At 42.2% G+C, this 26,334-nt stretch overlaps 1 protein-coding gene across 1 annotated transcript in view; it reads left to right on the top strand.

Annotated features, from left to right (window-relative positions):
• VWA8 (von Willebrand factor A domain containing 8) overlaps nt 1-24,784 on the top strand; it is a 292,087-nt gene extending 267,303 nt beyond the window's left edge. The window contains exons 40-46 of the mRNA XM_066581651.1: nt 6,224-6,380; nt 7,444-7,552; nt 16,584-16,709; nt 18,024-18,182; nt 20,340-20,438; nt 22,805-23,043; nt 24,408-24,784. Coding sequence (XP_066437748.1) covers nt 6,224-6,380; nt 7,444-7,552; nt 16,584-16,709; nt 18,024-18,182; nt 20,340-20,438; nt 22,805-23,043; nt 24,408-24,516 — 998 coding nt within the window. The 3' untranslated portion in view covers nt 24,517-24,784. The remainder of the gene's footprint in view (nt 1-6,223; nt 6,381-7,443; nt 7,553-16,583; nt 16,710-18,023; nt 18,183-20,339; nt 20,439-22,804; nt 23,044-24,407) is intronic.
• The last annotated feature ends 1,550 nt before the right edge of the window (nt 24,785-26,334 follow it).

Genomic DNA, 26,334 nt, shown 5'->3' with positions numbered 1-26,334 from the left:
ATAAACCTTCCTTCGGGGTCCCTGCGAGTGTTGATGGGGTTCCAACGTAATGACCTATGGATGAGCACGGAGACGCCCCTAGAGGAGGAGGTGTGGAAGGAGTGAGCCGTCCATTGCACCCAAGGCTTTGCCAGGGTGTCGGCCTTTTCCCCAATAAGATGGGTCTCCTGCAAACTTATAATGTGTGCGTTAGTTTGCCGAATATACGCGAAGACCGCTCTTCGCTTAAGGGCGGTGCCGAGACCTCGGACGTTCCAACTAATACATTTTAGGGTCATTGCTGACTGTGTGGATATGTGTTTGAAGTGTTGCCTCTGTGCCCCTAGAGTAGGGAGAGAGGGGGAAAACCTGTGGGTGTAGGGAGGGGAGTTGTGTCGATGCAGACCTGCTAAGAATATTATTGGAGAGCAGATTATAACATTTTAAACCTTTAACCTCTGACATTTTGCTTAATTTCGGCATAAATGTCAAAAACGTCAAACAAGAATAAAACAATTTAGCTACAATCTATACAGAAGTAGCAGATGTTCCTCTAATATGGGGGGGGGGGGGGAAATATCCCGGTGGCCTACAGAGGATCATGGGCGCTTGCCAGATCTGTTGGCAATTTAAAGATATTGTCGCCCCATGCTTCAGCGTCTATAGGTCAGGGGGGTATCAGTCGCACAAGATTATGAGTTCAGAGTCCCGTCATAGATGTTGTGGGTTCAATCGTCTTCCAGTATTTGCGGGTGCATATCCAGCCACTCCGAGGCCTCGGTGGGGGATTGAAGAAAAAACACTTTTCCTTGGGCTACGATACGTAAGCGGGCTGGGTACGCCATTGAATAAGGGATGTTTCTTTCTTTGAACTTTCTTTTGGCGTCTATAAAAGTAGCCCTTTGCTTTTGTAGCTCGGCTAAAAAGTCAGGGAATATCGAGATTATTGCGTTATTATACTTTAATGGGCCCTTTAGTCTAGCTTGACGAAGTGCCGCATCCCGATCTCTGCAGTTCAGAATCCTCACTAGGAAAGGGCGCGGGGGGGCTCCCGGTTGCGGTGGTTTTGTTGGGACCCGGTGGGCTCTTTCCACTACAAAGTGCGTGGAGAAGGTCTCGTCACTTAGCAAAGACTTCAGCCAGGTTTCGGCGAATGTTTCTGGGTGGGAGCCTTCTGACTTCTCGGGCAGGCCAATTATCCGTAGATTGTTACGGCGTGACCTGTTTTCTAGGTCATCCGTCTTGGATTGGCAATATTCTGCTACTCGCGTGGCTTTTTTAACTGCCGCAGAGAGCGGGCGTAAGGAGTCCTCTGCGTTGGAGATGCGATCCTCCATTTCCCGCATTCTACCTCTCATGTTCTGCAAGTCTTGTCTCAGGAGCGAGACGTCAGACTTTATCTCTGCTATTTTATTAGTGAGAGAGGACTTGCAGGTATTGATTGCTTCGAGGAGCTGTCACATAGTCGGTTCCAGCGGCTGCCCGCTCTCGTCTTCGGGCTCCCTCATCTGAGTGGGTCGTACTGGCCGCAGTGTATGATCTGGAGTCTTAGAGTGGGCAAACTCTTTTAGCTTTTCTGCTGCCGAGCCACTTTTGGCTCGTGTGCTCATGGTGAGAGACGTGGATTGGTATAGTGGTTTATGGAAGTAAGTGGCCTTTCCTCTTCTCCGCCCCGAGATTTAGGTTACAGTGGGTTAATGCGTCTCTTACAGAACTTAGATGTTATCAGCAAGGGTCTTTGTAGTTATGCAGTAAGTGGTTGTTTAGAGGGTAGGAATCTTTTCCCGCTTAGCGTAGTGTGGTATATAAAGTATCGAGAGATATTGATTATAATAAAGTCTAGAGGGCAGTTCCGGTGGTTTTGGCGTGGTTTTGTAACACTTAAATGTTAACGGTTGCACAGTCCTTGTAATTTGCACTTATATTGGTTGTTAAGAAGCGGAAGTTTCTGCCTTTTCCCGTTCAGTGTATAACGAATATGAGAGAAGTGACTTATGGCGGGCGTCTTATGGTAAAGTCGACAGTTTTGGTGCGGCTTTGCAGGATTTAGATGTGATTAGCTATCCAGTCCTTAGTTATGTGGTTGCCGTAGTTGTTAGAGGGTGAAGGTCCCGCGTCCGGGGCCGCAATTGTATAGGATTTAGTTGAGTCTATGCCCAGTTGTAAAAGAAAATTAGAAAGTGGCGCTGGCTCCTTGCCACGACACTATTCGCCACGAGCAGAGGGTCGGGCGGACGGGGGTTTTGAGCGTAAGTAGTCCGTTCCTCGCGCCCTCCCTCAGGTGTTGTTATGTAGTAATGACAATAGCTGAGGATGTTTTGTTCCCCCCAGGCGGGGCAGCAGGGGTCTATTGTTGTAGATTATATGCCTGGTGTATATAGAGGGATCAATGTCTCTTGATGAGTGCGTTGTCTCTCTGCTGGTTACTTACAGTTCAGTTGCCGGCTCCGCAGGACCGGGTTCGAGAAGGAGAATATTGCGGTGTAAGGTTTCGGGGGCCGCCAGGTGTAGCAAGCTGGGCCGCAAGTAGCTGGTCAGCGGTGTTATGGTCAGGCCGGCCTCGGTTCCGGTTGGGTCCGTGGCCGTCTATCCGGTAGCCGTACCGGCCAGAAGAACTCCCAGCTCGCCGATTTGCAGGTGAGGCGGCCGCTGAGGTTTAAATCAGGGCTTTTGTGCGGCGTCTAGCCCCACTGGGGGACCGTGGTGGAACGCTGCAGGATGGTCTACCAGGCTGTGTTTACCCGCACAGCCCCTGCACGGGGAGAAGAAAACCGGAGGCTGCAAGCCAGGCAGCCCCCCCCCCCCCCGTCCAGGAGGGGGTTAATCTCTCGTCGGCTGCAGAGTCCCCAGCCGCTCGGAGTCGAACGCTGGAGCGAGCCGCGGACCCGGCCGGGGTCCCGGCAACAGGCACCGCTTCTCCTAGGATCGCGGGGCGGGCTCCCCAGCCCGGAGGGATGGCTCCCGCGCGGTCCGCGCGTCGGCACAGGCAGGCGGCAGCGGAGGTCTCGGGGCAGCGGGGCGGGCTCCCCAGCCCGGAGGGATGGTTCCCGCGCGGTCCGCGCGCCGGCACAAGTAGGTGGCAGCGGAGGTCTCGGGGCAGCGGGGCGGCCGGAGCGGCTTGCGAGCCGTAGCTCTCCCCCTCGTCTCAGCGCAGCAGCTCCTTCCTCCTCCCGGGGGGGGGGGGGGTGAGCCACTCCGTCCCGGGGTCCGGGATCCAGCCGGCGGTGATCGGGGGGGGAGGGTCGGCCCGAGTGGGGTGACCGGGTCTCGGGGAAGGCTCACCGGGCAGGTCTCAGCCAGCCGAAGCGAGCCCACAGGTCCCTACCCGGCTCTGTGGGCAGGAGGCCCGGGAGGTCAGCGTCGGAGGGAGCGCGGGAAAACAGGCAATGGCGCCGCTCCTCTTCTTCCTCGGCCCGCGGCTCCGTTAAGGGCACAGGAGACTCCAATCTCCTCCAGACGCGGTTTCAACGTCCCCTCAGGATTTAGGAGGTCCTGGATAATGTCTGGGGTCTCAGGATGTGACTCTGGCCAGGATTATAGCAGGATTTTAGGCTTTCCCGTAGGGAGCTCTCCTCACGTGCGACTGCTCATGCCGGTCGCTGGCCACGCCCCCCGTTACATGCATATTTTATTGTGATTGTTCTCAGTGAGAGAAACCAAGTAATCTTGTAGATATGATACCTTTTAATGGCTAACAAAAATACATGATGGTAATGCAAGCTTTCGAACCAACGCAGGGTTCTTCTTCAGGCTTAAATGGAATAGATCCGAAGATGTATGCATATTTATACACACATACTTATGACAAGGCACAGATATGGATGTGATTGGTTTGCACTTAAAAGAATACTGCAACAGAAACAAAGATTTTCAACCATACACTGATAAGGGAGTGAAGGTTTTATGGTCTCTGAATTAGGGCCCTTGTAGACGGGACGACAGTCGGGCAAACTATGCCCGACACTTGTCTCTGCACATACTAGTTTGCGTGCACCTGCACGGGAGCTAGTATCGTTAGCTCTCAGCGGGGAGGCTGCAGGAGATTTCTCTCCTCGCTCTCCCCCGCCCCTCTCCATTCACTTAACACAGCGGCTGTTCAGTACTGAATGTCCGCTATTTACACTGAACGATGAGCGATAAGCTGGTTTTCAGATGGTCATCCTTCTGTAGGGTATGGTGGAGTTTCTTTGCAGTTTTCCTTAGTACCTCTAGCTGCGGATTGTAGGTCACTACTAGAGGCACACAATCGTTTTCTCCCTTCTCTGTGTATTGGAGTAGTTCATTCCTGGTATCCTGGTGGCTCTGGTGATTTGGTCATCAATTGAGGTGAGATGGTAGCCCTGATTTAAAAATGTCATTTTAAAATGGTATAAATGTTCATCTCTGTCTGTTGGGTTGGAGCAGATCCAGTTGTATCTGATGGCCTGGGTGTAAACGATCAACTTTTAGATGTGTTTAGGGTGGAAGCTGTCCCATCTGAGGTATGTGAGCCGATCAATCAATCGGTTTTCGGTATAGGGATTTAATTGTGTACTGTGTATTACGTGCATGTAAAATACGCAAGCCCCATAGACCCGTGTGAGCCCTAACTCATACAAATGAAAGTAGTAGAAAGCCTCAAAGGCTTTGTGGTCCTGCCTTAGAGCTTGTCTAGTCATAATGCCCAGGCCTCAGAAGTCTGAGCACTTGGGACAAGGAATCAGTCCTCTAGATCTGAACGTTTTTTATTCCAGTATGGCCATACATTATGACACCTATGTGAACTTCTACAGAAAACAAAACTGTGTTACCAAGAAAGTCCCTATTCATTGTCTTGACATGTGCTTATTATTAGTGTTCGCATTCTAGGGGTCAAAAGAAAGGTCAAGGATTCATTTACTTCAGGATTTCTCCTGTTTGCCTACACCAAGGTGCATATAGTGCGTAGCCTACACATTTATGTCACACGTCTGCCCAATACACTATCACTTGTCACACTAATACTGCACCAGAATATAATGCTCTTAGACGGAACGATTATAGTTCATAAAATAGTTCAGTCTAAACGTGAGCCAAGGACTGAATCATTCGTCTCATGTTCGTCGTTCAGTTTCATCGTTGACTCGTTCACTTGTCTTCAGTTTAAACACTTCTCGTTCAGTGTTTCACATAGTGAATATCAGAAACGCTATCTTTGCTCCATAGGGGGAGCACCTAGACGGTGAGTGAGAAGACTCAAAAGCAAATATGAAACACCAAACGACAAGTAAACAAATCTGTCTAGGCAGGCTACATGAGAGCGAATCAGATGGTAATGACGTCACTAGCTTGTTCGCTCGTGTAAATGAGATTGTGCTATGTAAAAGGAGGCTTACAGGATAACTGTGCTGTGGTTACAATATAATTGTTTGGTTTATCAAATGTAAGAAGCTGACCTGTTGATGTACAGTAATTCTTTCCTGTACACGTAAAAGATAGGCAGCAACTAATACTTGTCATTATCTAACCAAACACTGAATGTCTTAGGGCTGACCTACACCTTTAACAACCTTTGGTTGAACAATCGTTCATCTGACAGCTGTTTTTCCCGACTTTTCTGTACGCATGGATGTTTGACTTTGCGGCACATCATAGGGTTTTGTCCCCAATGGGGCTTACTATCTATACTCACCTAGCTGCAGCTGGACATCTTTGGTGCTGGCTTATATCCTAGGGAACAAAAGGATGAGGCATTGAAATTTGACATTTCTGTTCCTTCTTTCCCCCCAACATCATCATAGAATCATAGACTGGTAGAGTTGGAAGGGTCCTCCAGGGTCATCGGGTCCAACCCCCTGCTCAGTGCAGGATTCACTAAATCATCCCAGACAGATATTTGTCCAGCCTTTGTTTGAAGACTTCCATTGAAGGAGAACTGTTAGTCGCTGCCCACTGTTCAAGCTTTTCCAGATCTTTTTGAATACTCTCTCTCTCTTCCCTAGTGTTCGCTATCCCACCTAGCTTTGTGTCAGGGGAAAGTTTAGCTGGCCACATACACATTAGCTGGACTTAAAAGAAAAAAACAATTCTCTAATACTGACAGTTTTTATATCTTTGACATACATTTCAGGGATATGTTGCATGCTATAAAACTGGACCCCAAAGTTTTTGTATGGTGGCCATACCCAGTGGCTGGCATGGCTCTGAATGCCTCAAATCTTCGGTTAATGAAATGAGAAGTTAGGTAATCCTAATTGAGAGGGTTAATATCTATGTCATTTACCAGGTGGCAGAGACACTGCAGGACTGGGTGGAAAGGGAGGTCCGTATCGTCTGGATGCAGGACACAAAGTGTACCAGGTGTCACAAGCTGAAAAAGATGCTGTTCCCGAGGAAGTAAAGAGGGCGGCTCGAGAAATGGCGGAGAAAGCCTTTAAAGAAAGGTAACGCATGTCCTGGTGATGACAATAATTATTGGGCCCTGTTACCTCTCCTGGCATGTCTGTTCTGTCAATACTTGCATTCCCCATGAAGTAACAATTCTGGAAATGTACAAATAAATTGACACCTGGATATTACCCTGCCTCCTGTCATTTGCATATGTCCCTATTCTGCACCTAAATGTGGACAGAAACCACAAGAATTTTACTGGCAACGAATATAAATTGGGTATTTTATACTCCATTCACTTTCTCAGAAAAAAAAAATTGGAAAGTAAAGCGCACACTACTGATTTAATAATACACTGCATGCTCGTTATTGACACAGATTCTTATAGTAATTAAAACTGAGAATTGTATAAAGAAATGTGTCCTAGGAGATCTGCCATGCCCCTTCTCTTCTCCTTGAAGGACACACAGATTAAGCTCTATCCTGGCTGTTTAGCAGCCCAGAATGGCCAAGATCGGCAGGTAATTAACCCCGTGCCACGTGTTCTTTGCACAATTGGGGCAGTGGGGTGTGGGAAATATATTTAAAATAATACCACCTCCCTGCTAACCTGATCCGCCCCCCCCCCCTTTCCTTCCAAAATAAAAACCGTTATCGGTGACCTACCGTAAACAGGCCTGGTTTCTGCATTAGAAGCCTGTGTGACCTGTTTATGGGACGTGGTGCTCTAGTGTCACGGTAAGTATATTTTACTGTTTGGGGCAGGGGGAAATAAAAATAATTAAAAGAAAATTGGAAAACCCCTTTTAAGACTTGGATGTAACAGAGAATTTCACTTCTCCACTTCTTCTTTTGCTCTTCTATTGCTGCTGCTTAAGTTAGTGAATTCCTCCTAATCCTGTTCCCTAATATATGATGTATGGCGGCTCCAAGGTGAGCTTCAGTTTAAATGCACAACAGATGTGTAAACTCTTGATAAGTTGCTTATAGTAAAACACAGTTACACTAGCACATATCTAAGGATATATTGTGTTTCTGGGTTGCGTTTCATAATTATTTGACTTTCTTTTTTATGAAACTTACCATTTTATGTGTAAAACGTTGTGTTGCTTTCAGGTTAAAGGAAATTCAAATGAGTGAGTATGATGCTGCTACCTATGAACGTGTCTCAGGAGCGGTGCGCAGACAAGTTCAGTCTCTTCGGGTTATCCTGGACAGTCTGCAGGTAATCTGCTGCTTCAGATGGCTCTAACAGGAGGAGGATAATGCAGGCAGGAAATTACTGCGGATACTGAAAGTTGCCTGTGGTCATATTTCTGCTATATATATGTTAAAAGAATGTATAAAGGATACATTACCTGACCTGTGATACAGTGCAGCAATGATGCATCACAATCTCCCAGCAATTGTAATGGTCAAAATGTGTTTAAAAAGACAGATACACTTTAAACAGATGTCTGTATAAGCTGCCGATGAAGGGTTAACACAATTTATGATATACATCACTGCATGTCTTAAAACTGGGATTGCTGAATGACCACATACATACAGCTACATACTAGACCGTCTTAGGGTCCATTCATAGCAGCGTTGGGGCTTTCCATCTCTCTTTTCGGTTTTTGGAGCAGGGAAAATGAATGAAAACAGAAATAAACAGATTTGTTTTTCCCTTATTGATTTTTAATGGGCTTTCAAAAAAATGGAAAGCAAATAGAACGGAGGGAAACCCTCCAATTTCCTTTGGATTCTGTTTGCTACTACATAGTCTGAGAAGCAGTTTATTCATGCATTCGTTGATTTGGACCAGGCAATTATATGAAAGTAAACCTTTATAAACAGTAGGCTCATGAGGGCTTGTTTTTTGTGGGATGAGTTGTATCTTTTAATGACACCACTCTGGGGTACATATAATGTGTTGTTTAACTTTTATTCAATTTTTGGGGGGAGTTGGAAAAAAAAACTGAAATTCCACAATTGCTTTTTGGGTTTTGTTTTCACAGTGTTCACCATTCACTGAAAGCAACATGATAATTTCCTTACCTGGATTAGCACGATTACTGTGATAATAAATTTATGTAGATTTTTTTTTTTATTGTTTACTACTTTAGTACATAAAACATTTTTACCCCTGTAACACTATAGGACGTACATTTACATCCTGCAGCATCAGGGTATGTATGAAGGGAGATCGTGGGGCAATCTTCCTTCATACAACATGTGCACTGAATGTTAAGTGGCATTTAAATCCGCTGTACGCCCCCCCCCCCCCCCCGCTATGAGATACCGAAGAGCAGTCGGGGGCCTTCTGAAAGGCCCCAGGGCTGTCTTGGTAGAATGCCTATCAAGCCATGCCTGCCCAATCGCAGTACGATGTAATGCTATGGCATTACATCATACTGCAGGCGCGATCAAAGCATTGCAAGTTGTTGACCCCTCTGGGGACTAAAAAAATAAGATCAATAACATTTTACTAATTATTAAAAAGAAAAAAGTAATAAAAGTTAAAAAAACAACTCTTGCCATATTTATAATAAAAGAATCTAGATAATAAAACGAAAATACAAATTTGGTAGGTACATAAAAATTTGGTATTGCTGCATCCGTAAATGTCTGCTCTATCAAAGTAACGCATTATTTACCCTGCACGGTGAATGTTGACAGAAAAAAAAATTAAGATCGCAAGAATTGCGCTTTTTTGGTCACCCTGCCTCCAAGTAAAAATGCAATAAAAAGCGATCAAAAACTTACAAGTATACTTAAATTGTACCAATGCAAAGTACATTACATTTATTTTTCACTGCATTCTCTGAGCAGTATAAATAATATATTAAAAAATATAAAGTATAAAATATAAAGTATAAAAATATATTATTTATACTGCTCAGAGAATGCAGTGAAAAATAAAAAACATTCCAGAATTACAGATTTTATTAATTTTGCCACTAGAAAAAATGGAATAAAAAGCGATTAAAATTTTACATGTTCCAAAAAATTAGATAAATGAAGACTAAAGTTTGTCCTGCAAAAAACAAGGCCTTCTAGGGCTCTGGTAATGGGAAAATAACATTAATACGGCTCTTGGAATGTGGCGACACAAACGCAAACCTTTAAGAAAAAAAAATGTTTTAAATGTACAAAAATAGCAAAACATAAAAAAAACTGTATAAACTTAGTATCAGCAGAATCGTGCTGACTCAGAGGATAATGTTATCACACTATTTATTCTGCACACTGAACGCCGTAAAAGTGAAATCCAAAAAACAAATGGCAGAATTTCTTTTTTCCCCCAATCTCCCTACAAATTTTTTTACAAAAGTTATGCAATACATTATATATACCCAAAAATGATGTCATCAAAAAGTACAACTTGTCCCGCAAAAAACAAGCCCTCATATGGCTGTGTCAATGGAAAAATGAAAAAGTTATGGCTCTTGGAACGCGACTGCAAAATTAGTTGAGATTAAATGATTAGACCATTTAAAAAACCTGCCCTGGTGGGTCTGACAGGGGGGTAAGAAACCCGACACTGAAGGGGTTAAGGAAAAACAATTCAATCTGCATTGCTGTATTTTAAAACCCAAAGAATTTTTTTTTCCAGCAGCAAAGTCATGTTGAGGTATTTTTTGCGTAGTAAGAGTCGCAGTTTTTATGGTGTTCATCAAGCACGATAAATAACACAATATTTGCATTATATGAGTTGTTAAGTAATACCTAATATGTGCTGCCTTTTAAAAAAAAATGTCTTGGTATTTTAACCATTTGGATTTTGTAATGAAAAATGTTTTTTTTTTTGTTTTTTTTTAAACTGCATTTTTAAGAAGTTAAAATGATTGATCTTGGACACTATTTTTAGCCCCTCGAGAGGTCTTGAAGATGCGATCGTTCGATTGCTAGGATAGTACACTGCATTACTTATATAGTGCATTCTACAATGCCTATGACATCCATCTTTCAGACTCTGTTGGAGACGGGGGTCTAATAGGCTGAGTTACTTGGCAGGCATGGAGGCCGTTGTCAGCCTTCCGGCTACCATGGAAGCCCATTGGTACTATGCATTCATATTGCAGAGTGCCAATGGATAACCAAAGAAACCCAGTCATCTGCTAACAGGCTGCAGTTGCAATTGATTTTGGCACGTAAGGGGTTAAACTACCAGGATCTGAGGTTTCTCCATTCCTGGCAGTTACAGCAGTAGCCTAGATGTCAGTAGTCAGCCCAACCATCGCCTTAAAAAGATTTATGTGCAGGTTTAAAGCCCATTAGTGACCACCGGTCACTAAGAGGTTTAATACTAGGACATGCGCATATGTTTAATAAAATAAGGTTAATTCACGTACCCTCCATTACTATGCTGAAATTACTGTGCATTCCAGCCAAGTTCAATATATAAAAGCTTTCTGCAACTGTCAGTCATTACCAATTACACGAAAGGCTTCTTATAGAAATATGTCTTACTAATTATACCTGGCTCCATTATTGTGTGAGCCTATCCTCCATATCACAGTACCTGGTAAATGTGTACCAAAGCCACATCTGTAACATACCATATCACAATATGTTACATAGAGCAGTGTAGACAGGTAGCTCCAGTGTGCAAATTCAGATGGTGAGATAGGTGAGTTACTGACAAAGGCTCTTTATCAATGAGCAAAGCATCAGGAATGAATATGATTAGTGCAAGCAAATTACACAAATTATTTCTTGGCTACAAGCCAAGGCTTCTTGAGATAGCTTTTATTATCATGATGTTCGCTATAGGGTAAAGCCTGGTATAGACGCAACGATTATCGCTCAAAAGATGTCTTTTGAGAGATAATCATTTAGAGTGCATTTAGAGGGCAAGGTGATCACTCAAATGGCAGTTTGATTGACAGTTTTGAGCGATTACTTTGCACTCTGAGTGGGGTATGCAGAAGACAAGCGGGGCTGCTTGTCTTCTGCATCCAGCTGTTCTCTTCTCAGAGCACTCAGCTGTTATACAGCCGAGCGCTCCGAGCAGAGGATGCAGAAGACAAGCAGGGCCACTTGTCTTCTGCATCTAGCTGTTTACTGCTCGAAGTGCCCGGCTGTTATACAGCCAAGCGCTCCGAGTGGGGTATGCAGAACACAGCTGGAGCGTTGTGCTATTCATACCCCGGCTGTGTTCACGGAGCGCTCAGCTGGTATACAGCTGTGCGCTCCATGCAGAGTATGAAGAACACAGCTGGACCGCTGTGTTCTTCATACCCCACCTGTGTTCAGGGAGCGGGATACAGCTGAAACAATAGTATCAACTGTATCCCGCTGTGAACTCCAGATAAGGCTGATCGTTCTCTTTCAGCATGATCTCAGTACAGTTAGACACAATGATTATCGCTTAAAAGATGGCTTTTGAGCGATAATCGTTGTCTAAATGGGCCATAATGCAGAGATTAGATACTGTATGCAGACTTAAGCCACCTTCACATTGTGAATTCCTTTCATCATTTATCCAAGTGAAGAGGTTTCTTATCTGCCTTTATATGAAACAGTAATAAATAATGCTCAATTCCTTGATCCAAAGGTTGGCTATACACATTTGACAGCTGTCTGACCAATGCTGGTCAACCAACATCTATCTCTCTTGACATTTCCCCCATTGCCCTTGCGCACTTGTGTCAGCAGAACCTGCATGTGTCCTGAATAGGGAAAAGGAGTAAACAGACGTCTCTGGCCGAGGCTTCTCTCCTCAAGAACAAAAGGATAAGGCAAATTGATATCCAACTGCTGTATTCTATTCACCTCCCCCACCCGCCCCAACATCTGCTTTGAGGGGAGGAGACAGTAGGTGGCTTCATGCATGTTAGATGATCGATGGGTTGAGAACAATAGATATTTAATGTGCATGATCAGCCTAAAGTTCCTTTAACATTGGCAAAATTGGTAAAGCCGATCGGCGATATAAGCAAGTTGTTGACTTGCATTCATGTCTTACAATAACTGTATGTATTTTCATAAGTATGGTTGCTTGTGAGATCACTTGTCCTTCTTTCCCTGTTGTTTCCATTACAAAGCACTAAAGTTGTCCATTTTTATGAATGGATGTACTGCTGGCAAGCAATAATTTTTAGGTCATCGTAAAAGATGCGGTCAATTGTTTCCTGGTTGCAACACTCATAAATTCCGCCTCCAGATAGCGATGGCTCTGATTGGCCAGTGAGTGCTGCTTTCATTCATCGAATGCAGCACTCGCTGAACCAACATGATGGCTGTGATTGGCTGAGAGCACCCCATTATAATCAATAGGGTTCATTTTGTGCCATTTGATTCCATCATAGGAGGGATCTGTTCAGGTAGGGAATTCATTTTCCTTCTGCCATAAGGAAGCAGGAAAGCGTAAGCCTGAATGCCAATGTGAATGTGGCCTTATTATCAGAATTGCCTTTGCCTATACATACTAATCTTCATATTAGTGAATAGATAATCATACAATGTTTTAATGCAAAACATCGGCAAATACAGTTATAGGATAGAAGTGATATTAGAGACACAAATGTTTTCTTCTAAAAGAATGAGTATTTTAAATATAAAGTAGAGAAAAAGTAAAAGGTAAGAGTTATTAAATTACACTGTAACAAGGCAAGTGAGGAGAAATTATTCATTGTACCTTTCCATTATCTCATGTTCCATCTTTCATAATGTGGTTATTAGATTGATTAACTGCTGAGAAAACTAATTTTCTTGCCAAATGCTGTGATGTACATTTATTAATATAATAGATTATTTGGCCATTTTGCATGAACCTTTCACTATTTGAAATAAAGGATGAGCAGAATCCTGAATATTGCAAATTTTTGAAATGCCTCGAAAATGAAGCCTTGATGATAGATGAAGTCCTAATTGCTTTCAGACTCGAACCATGTCTAGATAGTACATTTGTGTGAATAACACAACTCTAGTCATGTATTCACCAGGAGGTCATTTATTAACATTTCTTGTGACCTGTGGAGCACCTACACCTAGACCTGCTGTCTGCAATTCTGTTTCCTTCTGGTCGTTAAACAGAATGTATCACATACAAGGTTTTCTCTTTATATTTTACTACTTACATTTTTGTAATTTGTATTTGTTTTCTAATTGTATATTTTTATTCCATTGTCTGCACATGACTATGGGTGCTGCCAACTTCCCTGAGCAATGGCTAACAGCATTTAGAGCTACACTATCCTACCAAGCTTTTGGACACCCCTATCAGTAGAATGGATTGTGTCTTATTAGCATGTCATGTGTCTTATACCATGCTATATAAGATGCAGACGCTTGGAGAGGTCAGCCATAGTCTGTGATGGGAACTGCATGCTATTGGACATATGGGTTATGCTGCTGCACATAAGCCGTCCATTAGAGTCCTAACCTGAACCCTACTGAACATTTTTGGGACAAAATGTCAGGTCAGGAAATATGAACAGCGTCCATCTTCTTCGAGAGAACTCTCCAGACATTTGCAGGATGAATAGAGAGAAACACCAGTTTAAGGGCTCCCGCACACATGTGTTTTTTCTTGCGCATTTTTTTTTTCATGCGATATCGCTGCGTTTTTTTCACGCGACTGTTAATGGAACTTTCTAATGTTAAAAACGAATCGCACAAAAATTGCAAAGCACAAACTTGCGATGCGTTTATAACATTACAAAGTCCCATTGACAATTGTGGGGATGAAGGAAACTCCTGCCACAGCTGTCACAGCTGTGGCAAAAGTCCGCGGCATTCTCCCTATGCTTTCAATGGGGCTAGCGCTGCTGTCGCTGGCCCCATTGAAACCACTTGCGATATGCCGGTTCTATACCGGCCTCTTTCTTGCGCTGTGATGCGAGAGTTTTCTCGTGCTCTCGCAGAGCAAGAAAGAAAATATCGCCAGTGGGTGGGAGCCCTTAAGCTGAATTCACACCTGCGTTAGGGCTCAGTTCAGGGTTTCTGTTTCTTTGCTCCATTTCTGGAGGAGAGAATAGAAATAAATAGAAGAAAGGGATCCTTTTTACCCCATTGATTTTGATGAGGTTTCAAACAAAATGGAAAGCAGACAACTTCCATTGTTTCCATTTGTTAGCATTGACTTCCTGCTCCCACCCCGATGATGATGTCTGGGCCCGCTGAACTGACCGTGGGCCAGGTGATCAGGTGATCTCCAGGTATCCTGAGCAGCGGTTTCCCAGCGATCAACTGTTAGTGACCTGTCCTGAGGGGAGGTTTCCAATAGTATTTCCCTGGAAAACCCCTTTGAGTATATTTTACACTGGTTCCTCATTGCTGGAAAACGCTTCCTTTCTCTTTCTTTCATGATATATTAAAAAATTAAGAATCCCATAAATAAGAGAGATTTTTCTTTATATTGATGTAAAAACAAGTTTTTCTCTGTCTTTTGCTTTCTATACTTCAATGTGCTATAATGAGAGCCGTCATTTACTGAGATACAGATCCATTTACAAGAAGCGTCCAGCTCTTTTCTGTAGTGCTCGCTTCCTTCAAAGCACTTGAGCACCTCTTTGTGAGCCGCGCACATGAGCCGCTCATTTCCAGCATTGCATGATGTCACTTCCAAGACATGCTTTTCAAGTAATAATTCGTTCAGCACAGCGCTGGCCAGCAGCATGAAGATGCTAACTCTAGTGAGATTGTATCGTGTCTGTGAAAAGGCAGTCCGCCAGCTCACTATGAAAGAACTACTCATAGTTTGGGAGCTAGCACACCAGTTGATAAGCAAGACGTCTTACAAAGAGAGTATACCTTCCATAGGAAGTGCATTAATTCATACAGCTCTGCAAGAATTTAGCATGCTATTACCAAATGTAAATAAGAAGCAGAACTTTAGGGACAGTGGAATAAATATTATTCACTAAATTCATTGTCACACATTTAAGACCTCATCTGGAAAAAGTCTGGTACTGTGTCAGCTACTAGAGCAAAATGTGATTGTTACCAGCAAGAGAAACCAAGTAATCTTGTAGATGAATGCCTCTTTGGATCTATTTCATTTAAGCCTGAAGCAGAATCACGTAGATTTCAATGAGAGCCGTACCTGCAGTTACCAGCACTGGCCACTACTCAGAGGTCGGAGCAGAAACTTCCCCTCCGACGTCTGTGTATTAGTGGCGCTGACAGCATGTGCTTTGCTGATCGGTCAGGGTACCGAGCAACGGACCCCAGCCAATCAATTATTGATGACCTATCCTTATAGGTCATCAGTAGTATTTTCCCTGAAAACCCCTTTAACTGCTAATGAGAAAAATGAAAAAAATATACATTAGTCCATAATCTATATATATATATGAATGTATGTGTGCGTATATATATATGTGTGTATATATATATTACATGTGTATGATTACATTTACCTAAGGGTCCTTATCCAAAAATGGTAGAATTTGTACAGCTATATGTACATTTTAATACCACATTAGTTTTTAAATCTCATTTAGAAGTTTTATTTTGAACTTTTAACCACTGACAGTAGCATTTAAAGTGGTTTAGTGATCCTCAAAAATGCCCTGGGAAGGTGTTTTGGAAGAACTAGACATGATCGATCTATCTATCTATCTATCTATCTATCTATCTATCTATCTATCTATCTATCTATCTATCTATCTATCTATCTCCTATCTATCTATCTCCTATCTATCTATCTCCTATCTATCTATCTCCTATCTATCTCCTATCTATCTATCTATCTCCTATCTATCTATCTATCTATCTCATATCTATCTATCTCATATCTATCTATCTATCTATCTCATATCTATCTATCTCCTATCTATCTATCTCCTATCTATCTATCTCCTATCTATCTATCTCATATCTATCTATCTATCTCATATCTATCTATTTCATATCTATCTATCTCATATCTATCTATCTATCTATCTATCTATCTATCTATCTATCTCATATCTATCTATCTCCTATCTATCTATCTCATATCTATCTATTTCATATCTATCTATCTCATATCTATCTATCTCATATCTATCTATCTCATATCTATCTATCTCATATCTATCTATCTATCTCATATTTATCTATCTCATATTTATCTATCTATCTATATAAAATTGTGTTAAAACTCCTGTTTTCAGTCTGGAAGAACAGGAGGTCCTGTATCATAGACAACGCTGGTAGAAAGAAAATTGCTGTAATTAAAGGGAACTGCTGGCAGGATAGTTTGCAATATATAATGTCATGTTATGGTCTAGTAAAGGATATTCCAAATTATATGACCCCTCATGTCATATTTTTTATTAAAGGCTAAAGGTAAAGAAAGGCAATGGCTTAAGCATCAAGCCATAGGAGAACTGGATGACACCAAAATCATTGATGGTTTGACAGGAGAGAAAGCAATTTACAAAAGGCGGGGAGAGCTTGAGCCTGAAGTAAGTAGTCTGCCAGTGTATTTCTTGGACATGCTGATCTCTGGGTGTGATTATCAATCAGTGTGAATCAGATCTGACTAATCATATAGGTCAGACTGTGTTTGGACGCCAAGACTAGAGCAATAATCATTTCCATGAAACATTTTCCAGTGTTAAAACCTTGCTGACATAGAATAGGCCTGCAGAACATACGGCCTGCGGGCCACATGCAGCCCGGCAGAGGATTCCTGGCGGCACAGTCATGGGTCCCTAAGTATATATAGTGCAACAGTGTGCACATTGCACAATAATAGTTTTTCTAAAAAACTTGCATATGCGTTATGTGTCTAAATAGCAGCCAGAAGCGACTGAGGTCCATGCTTATATCTGTTCTTATATCAATTTGATGCTGAAAATGGGTAGATATTAGAGATGAGCGCGCATACTCGTTAAGGACAAATACTCGAGTGAGTATCATCCTTTTCAAGTATCTGCCTGCTCGTCCGCAAAGATTCGGGTGCTTGTGGGGGGCGGCCGGGGAGAGCAGGGGGGAATGGGGGGAGATCTCTCTCTTCCCCTTCCCCCCGCTCACTCCCACAACCCACCACTCACCCCCGCCGGCACCTGAATCTTTGCGGACGAGCAGGCAGATACTCGAAAAGGACGATACTCGCTCGATTATTTGTCCTTAACGAGTATGCTTGCTCATCTCTAGTAGATATCAATCAGGATAATAGTATTAAATACAGTACTCACAACTTCAACATGTACCCTGTTTCCCCCAAAATAGGACAGTGTCTTATATTAATTTTTGCACTAAAAGATTTCACTTTTTTACATGTATAGCTGCCTGGACACTATTTAAATTGCCTTTTTTTTATTAATTGTAACTAGGGCTTAATTTTGGAGGAGGGCTTATATTTCAAGCATTCTGAATAATCCTAAAATAATCATTCTGTATCCTCAAAAATCCTGAAAAATCATGCTAGGACTTATTTTCAGGGTAGGTATTATTTTTAGGGAAACAGAGTATATGTGATCTAAACAGAAATGTATCGTTAGGCACAATAGAACTCATACTGTGGCATGACCCAGCCTCTAAGCTACTAGAATAGTGCATTGTTTGGTCACAAACTCAAACTGGTGCGATCAGAAACTATCTTCAAATATGTATTGCATTGTATTAGCAACTGCTAACAATAAATCTGTGTGCCATCTGCGTAGTGCATTGTACACAACTTTATCCTGTTGTGAACCAATAAAATGTAACATTTTTTACATGTAGCTGTAGTATATCTGACAGATCTTTCTCTTCTACTCTCTTATTCTGGACAGCTTGGAAGCCCACAACAGAAACCCAAGAGGTTGCGTCTCCTGGTGGATGTATCTGGCAGCATGTATCGCTTTAATGGGGTGGATGGCAGGCTGGAGCGTTCCATGGAAGCAACATGTATGCTGATGGAAGCATTTGAGAATTATGAGCATAAGTTCAAGGTAATTACACATGAAACTGAAACGTTGCTGATGCTCTTGAATACCAGAGAGTACGTAGAGGCTATTTTCATTTGGGGGATTGTGATTCAGTGCATCTGTTACCAGGATAAATATGATTCATCAATGGACGATGGCTCATCTTTCAGATGGACAGTTGGATTACTCTGTGGAAGGCATGACATGTCAAGTGAAACTTGGGGGCACAATTTTTTTTTAGCTAAGAAATGCAGATTACTGTTAACTGGATGTTTATACAAACTAGGAAAGCTGCAGCAGTTGTCCATTGTAAGCAGTCTTATTGATGCTTTCATCTGCTTTATAATCTGATGGGAGCCATTGTCATTGGTTTTATGCACTCCCCCTCCTTCATCAAGCAAACACAGGCCACCTCTCATTTTACATTGTGTGCATCCATATGTAGGAGCTAACCACGTTCCATACAATGCAGGCGATGGCTGTTTCTGACAGCTGACATCTGCAGGCAACGTTAACAGTGATTGCGGCTGTTAACCCTATAAATGCCACTGCTAGTTCTGACAGCAATATTTAAATCCCCCTATTAGTTTTTTAAGGTCTCGAAAAAGGTGCCCTCCACCCATTCCCCTCCCACGCGATGAGATCCCTTGCTACAGTTCAGTTGCCGTTGCAGCTTGGGCCTTCTGAAGGCCCCCAGTGCTGCCATGCCTGACTGCCTGTCAGATTGCAGTATAATGTAATACTATGGTATGAGCAATAAAAAGATCAAAAGTTAAAGTCTCCTATTGGGACTTAAGAAAAAACAAAAAAGTACAAATGTTGTTTTAAAGAGCCTTATTGATTATTAGAAAAAAATAAAAGGTATTATCAGGTAAAGATAAAAAAACCTTTCCCCTTATTTATACTTTTAAAAAACATATCTGGTATTGCTGTGTCCGTAAAAGTCTGATCTAGCAAAGTAACACATTATTTATCCCACATGGTGAACGTCATCTAGAAAAAAAAAACCATAATGTCAGAATTGCGCCTTTTTTTGGTGACTTAGTCTCCAAGAAAAAACTTCATAAAAAGCAATCCAAAAGTCATATGGTTATCAGATGATAGAGACAGAAAATAATTTTTTTGTTGTACTGCAAAAATCTATATACATTTGGTATCATTGTAATCATACCAACACATAGAATATAGTTATCATGCCATTTTTCTTGCAGACTATACGCCAACCCCCCCCCCCCCCCCAAAGTTGATGGAAATTCGTTTTTCCATTTCACTCCACTTAGAAATCATTTAAAGTTTTTCAGTACATTGTATGTTACATTAAATAGTAACATTGAAAAATGCAACTTTCCCCGCAAGAAACAAGCCCTCAGACAGCTACGTCGATGGATAAATAAAACAGTTATGATTTTTTGAAAGCACGGAAGAAGTAACCAGAACGCAAGATGAAAAAAAGAGCCTTGTTTTAAGGGGTTAATAATTCCCATGCCATATGCTAAACCACCATAACGGTCTGGTGTGCAGGCATAGTCCTTATTTGCCAACTGCTGTGTGTGCTCCTCAATCCGACCCCTGTGTGGCTGAGTGACGTGAATGACGTCACCTATGTCATCCACAGTTCCTGCATGCAGATAGAGAGACCTGTCAATCAGTATCTGGTAAGAGGAGGAGGGCTGGGGTAGTGTGCGTATATGAATATGCATGAGCTTCATTGGACTCCTGTCCCACCCAGCCCTGAAAAGTTTCAAAAGTAAGTTTTGCAAAATCACTAAACTGACTGGTATAAGTGACAGACTGATATTATCATGTTTGTCACTATACTCTGCTGCCCGCAGCCTGGTCAGCTTAGGAGACCTGACAGGTTCCCTTGAACCACATCTCACATATGGATTCATATGTGGTCTGCTGTGTGTACAACATACACTCAAGTGTAAAACACTAGTAGTTAGGCCTAGGAAGTTGATATATAAATATGTTTAGTTATAGTGAATTAAACAACCTAAAGAAAAATGGAGCTCCAGGGAACATGGTTCCCCCAAGAAGAGAAAAAGGAGTGGTGAAAACAACTGACTCAATAAACCTATAGATAGGTGCCCTTTAATTGTACTGATTGAAGAGCCAGTTCCCAGTGGGCAGAGGTTGTATCTAGTTGCTAATCGTGTTACTGTTTTTTATTTCTGTCAGTATGATGTATCAGGTCATTCAGGAGATGGCTTCAGGATTGAATTGATCAGAAGTGACAAAATTCCCAGGAACAATAAGCAGAGGCTGGAGATTCTGAAGGTAAATTGGTTAGAGATGCAGCATAATTAGCGAAAAGTCCTATACTGTTATTTATATGCGGTAGCAATTGTGTAAGAGAGCATACTTCACACCCAGCATTGAAGTAGAACTAAGCTGACACATGATCACTCATTTACCTTTTTCTAAAAAATTGTTGGCAGATATTTATGTTGGCCCGGCTTCTTGCATACATTTGTATTATTTGGAGGTCTGGAAGGTCATTTACTTCATGCAGCACAGGACCATGGGTGAAGCTACTTTAGAAAGATAATGTTCTTGTTTTTTGTGTTGTATAAGGTGGTGTAGTGGCCCATCTTTACATAGATGCAAAGCGTTTTCTTTAGGCTGGGTTCTCACAGGGTGGATTCGCGGCGGAAATTTCGCGGTTTGGCTGCAGCGAAAAACCGCGAGATTTCCGCCAGGAGAACCGCTGCTGCAAAACCCGCGGCGGCTTTGAAGCAGCCCGACCACTATGGGAGCGCCGGCCGCAGCGGGAAAAAAAATGGACATGCTGCGGTCAGCAAATCCGCGCCGCAGCAGCGGCTTCTGCCGGCTTAGCTGCGGCGGATTTGCCGTCCCGTGTGCACGAGGTTTCTGAGAAATCTCGTCCACATGGCTGGGTAATCCCGGGATAAGCGGCCGCATGCAGATTTGCCGCGGCGAAATTCCACACGGAATTTCCGTGGCAAATTGGCGCCGTGTAACCCAGCCTTAAGGATTGTAGTTTCCAACCTTTTTTTGTTTGTTATGCTAATTGCTAGCCTCAGAGCTTTGATGCCAAGAGTTATCATGCCAAAATTCTGTGACCATGTATGTACTTTTGGTGTATGTGAAACTGTGCTAAAAATTTTGTTACATGTAAAACTAAAGGCCCATTTATTCGCAACGATTATCGCTCAAAATTCGTTAAAACGATGGCTTTTGAGGGATAATCGTGCGTGAATGATACTATGGCGCACTTTTTGTTTGAATGATGATTTTTAGTTCAGCATAAAAACCATTGTTTAGACCACATGCAGGAGATAATATTGTATTCTCTGTGCAGCCCATGGCTGAAAACAGACCACAGGCTGTTTTCTCCACGGGAGCTGGAGATTACATTGTTTTCTCTTAGCAGCTCATGGCTGAACAATTACAGAGCCCCCCCTGCTGACTTCTGCAGCAGCTCATGGAGGCTCATTTGCATGCAAATGAAGCTGATAAAGTACTAATGGGCATTAGTGGTGCCCATTAGCACCTTATGCAAAATAATCACACAAAACTTTAATTCTCCCTATCTTTTGAACAAATTTTGAGCAATCATCTTTTCTGTGTAAATGGGGCTTAATGCTCTTGGACACCCCTAACAGGAGCCGACTTGAGCCTGCCACCTCAGGAGTCAGTCTGTTGGACCTCAGAGGGGCAGCGCCAGAGCTACCATGCAGAAAATTAAGGCCATTATTTATTTTTTACTGGCTATATTAATGGCTGGTAAAAAGGTAATTGCCAGCTGCGAGCCGGCTAGCCAGCAACTCCACAAGGATTTCACTCACACTGTCTGTAGTTCCATTGGTCACTGCTCCTGTAATCATTCTGTGACCCATGATCTCCTTCCCTGGCAGCTGTGTCTCTGCATGCAGACGTTGTTCTGTATGTAGGGCAGATGCCAGTGAAGAGGTCTACTGCTGACTACAGCATTGGCAGCTGCTGGAACGGAGCTATGAACAGAGTTAGTGAAATGAATGAAATTGTCTGGTTGCTGCCAGCTGGAGGTTCACTATAGTGTTCACTCACTATTACTACTGGGGCTACCATTGGGGACACTTTAACTACTGGGATCACTATGGGAGGAGACTATTACTTCTTGAGCTACCATGGGGGGGTCACTGTTACTACTGGAGCCACCATGGGGGAGACTTTTAGTACTGGGGCCACTAGGGAGATCACTTTTACTACTGGGACCACTGTAGGGAAAATTATTACTACTGGGGCCACTATGAGGGACACTATTACTACAGGGACACTGTTACTACTGGAACCACTATGAGGGACAGTATTACTTCTGGGTTCACTAACTGGGAACTCAATTATAAATTGGGCCACTATGGGGAACACTATTACTGCTAGGGTCAATATTACTACTGGGACCCCTAACAGGGTCAATTTTACTACTGGGGCCACAAAGAGGGGGCACTTATTTTTGGGGCCACTACTGGGGGCACCATTACTCTGTCGCTTCAGACAAGTCTCAGTGATTCAAATATGTTTTGGGTATTTGTGTATTGGTGCTTTCAATGCCTGTAAAATGATTGTTTATTTTTTTGCTTTGGGTACCATAAAGGCTTGGGACACCCCTGCTAACACTTACCCATGTTTTTTTTCATCAGACCATGCATGCCCACTCTCAGTTCTGTATGAGTGGAGACTACACCCTGGAGGCCACAGAGCATGCTATAAAGGAGATAGCCAAGGAGGACGCAGATGAATATTTTGTCATAGTCTTGAGTGATGCCAACCTAGAACGTTATGGCATACCACCAGCAAGGTTTGCTCAGGCCCTGACAATTAATCCTCAGGTTAATGCTTTTGCCATTTTTATTGGATCCTTGGGAGACCAAGCTGAAAGGTAAGGGGTTAAATTAGACATAACACCATACCACCACAGGATTTAAATTACTAACTGCAAAACATTAGTCACACAGTTAATGTTATAGCTTTTATTACTGAATTTTTTCCCTGTGTGACTAGTGTACATTGGTTTATTCCCTTAGAAAGCCTCATACTTGGTTTGCAGTCTCTCCTCCTTTCAAGCTGCTGGCTTGGGGGCTTTCGCAGCACTGACCAGCTGGTCTCTCTTATGAACATGCACAACCTCAACTTTCCCTCTCCTCTCCTTTTTCAGTGGCTGTGTAGCATAACCACACCCACTCAATACTACACAGCTATCTTTCCATCCTCTCTCTGAGTAGCTGCTGGTCCTTTCCCCCTTCCTGACTGCTGATAAGAGCAGAAGATTTCCCAGGAGTGAATTACAGCACTCTGTAATAGTAGCTTTCTCTGCTTTCTGTCCTCCTGATCTCCTCCACCATTCCCCAACATTGCCATACAGCCCTCTGTAATAGTAGATTGCTCTGCTCTGCTCTCCTCCTCCATTCCCTGGCACTACCATACAGCCCTCTGTAATAGTAGTTTTATCTACTTTGCTCTCCTCCCCCATTCCTTGGCACTGTCATACAGCACTCTGTAATGGCTCATTGAAAAGGCAGAAAATGCACAGTCACAGCAGGAGAGCAGGCTATGGGAGGAGGTATCAGTGTACTCTGACAGAATTCACTAAGATTTCAGTCCTCAAGTCTGCAGTGCCTCGGAAAACAATACAGGCATAGAAACCAAATAATTAGAAAGTTTTAATAAAAAACAATTACAAAAAGTCTTTAATTCCAAAAAACACATTGATTAAAAAAAGAGTGCAAATCTGTACATAGGCTTTAAATTTCTTACATACTGAATGGGGAAAAACACCGACACACTGTTTGCATGATGTTTCCCGTTATTGAAAAAACTTCTAACCTGTGCTTTTATTTTACAAGATGCTAGTAACCTCTATATAGCTAAATGCTTCAGTAATGTTCACCCTGACCTGTTAAAGATATCTAAGTAATGTATATTGTACCCACGTCTTACCTAACAAATGTTCTGCCAGCCAAGGCTAACTCAGGGGAAGGAAGAAATGTTATAATGAAGAACATCTTTAAAACCCTTAGTCATTCAGCTAATAAGGTCTAGCCTTGTTGTTCTGTTTCCTTCCTTGGCGTAGCAGCTTCTGTCAATGTATCCTAACTCGTTCTATTCAGCAGCATTTATTCAGCGGGCAGTTGAATAGCATGTATCCATTCATTATTCACAAATGAAAGCTTTTTTGCCCCCACTCTCCATGGTTAAGAGATTTGCATTGCTAATATCCTCTTCTTTCCCGCCTTTAACCCGCAGGCTCCAAAAGACACTTCCAGCGGGACGATCTTTTGTTGCTATGGATACGACGCAAATCCCACACATTCTGAAACAAATATTTACATCCACCTTGCTGTCAAATGCTTAGCTGCAATATTAAGAGCTGGTTCTTGTATAGATGTAAGCCTAGGAGAAAACATGAAATGGAAATGATATTATTCTGCAGTGCTGTAAATATTGTAATTCCTCTGAATTGATACTGATTGTAATCTTTTAAGCACTTCTGTGTTAGATTATGATTTTTACTACTACTATTTAATCTATTTAATAAACTCAGATTCATCATTTTAAATCAAATTATTTTGACGTAACTTTATTATAAGCAGATATGCAGTGAAATTTACAAACGTCTGTAATATATTAAATATAACTATGTCTCCTCACATACGGCTGGTTGTGTGTTTCAGTGTGTGGCTGGCTCTGAAGTGACCTCGCTGAGTAAGTAGATGGTTTCCCTGTTTGTTTCAGATTTGCGTAATTATGTCAAAGTCACAGGGTCTGCATTATTTTATATTCATAGCCATAACGCATGGACATTGCAATAGAAATTTCAACCTTCTAAACTAATAGGTCATTATGATTAAACTATACAGGAAAACTATTAACATCAGCATGATCACAGATTAAGCTGGCATACATAATAGATGCATATTGGCTGAACCCACGGTCATCTGATATACAGTACTGTGCAAAAGTTTTAGGCAGGTATAGAAAAAATGCTGCACGTAAGAATTCTCTCAAAAATAGAAGTGTTAGTAATTTATTTTAGTGAACTGATAAATACAAAGTGAATGAACAAAAGAGAAATCTAAATTAAATCAATATTTGGTGTGGCCACCTTTTGGCTTCAAAACAGCATCAGTTCTTCTAGGTACACTTGCACAAAGTCAGGGATTTTGTAGGATTATAGTCAGGTGATGAATTAATTATTTCTCCAAAATGAATATATAAAATTCCATCACTTCCTTAAAATATGATCTTTATTTCTCAATCCCTAAAGACAATGGTGTATATACTACAGCGCTGTAGTAGATGCACCACTGGAACTGTTTTTATGTATTGAGAAATAAAGATCATATATTAAGAAAGTGATGGAATTTTTTATATTGATTGTGGAGAAATCTGTTCTACCAGCAGTCCACTGTTTTTTTGTGCAGTACTGACAATTAAATCGGCTGAATGAAATTAAGAAGAATTGGTTTGCTGACTGTTTTCTATTTGGCATATTGACTTGATTAATTATACCAAACAGGTGCTGATGATCATCATTTTCATATGTAGGTTGAAACGCAGTCATTAATTGAAACACAAACAGGTGGGTAGGAGGCTTAAAACTGGGTGAGGCACAACCAAATTCTTCTACAAAGGTGAGGTTGTGGAAGACAGTTTCATGTCACAGGTCATATATCATAACTAAACTGAGCACAGCAACAAGACATAGGGTAGTTATACTGCATCAGCAAGGTCTCTCCCAGGCAAAGATTTCAGAGCAGACTGGGGTTTTAAGATGTGCTGTTCAAGCTCTTTTGAAGAAGCCCAAAGAAACAGGCTATACTGAGGATTGTAGACACAGTGATCAGACAAGGAAACTTATTGCAGAAGATGAAAGACATATCATGCTTACTTTCATTCAAAATCAGAAGATATCCAGACGTGATGTCAGCTCAGAACTGGCAGAAACCAGTGGGACCCAGGTACGCTCATTTACTGTTTGGATAGAGCTGGCCATAAGTGGTCTTCATGGTTGAATTCCAGACGAAAAGCCATACCGTTGACGTAGAAACAAGGCCAAATGACTCAACGATGCACAAAAACATAGAGACTGGGGTGCAGAAAAATAGCAGCAGTTGCTCTGGATTGATGAGTCAAAATTTGAAACAAGGCTGCAACTTCATCTTCCAGTCTG

This window comes from Eleutherodactylus coqui, chromosome 1 (assembly GCF_035609145.1).
Source record: "Eleutherodactylus coqui strain aEleCoq1 chromosome 1, aEleCoq1.hap1, whole genome shotgun sequence".
NCBI lineage: Eukaryota > Metazoa > Chordata > Amphibia > Anura > Eleutherodactylidae > Eleutherodactylus > Eleutherodactylus coqui.
The sequence above is the reverse complement of the archived record's forward strand: the minus strand, read 5'-3'. Positions and strand labels throughout refer to the sequence as shown.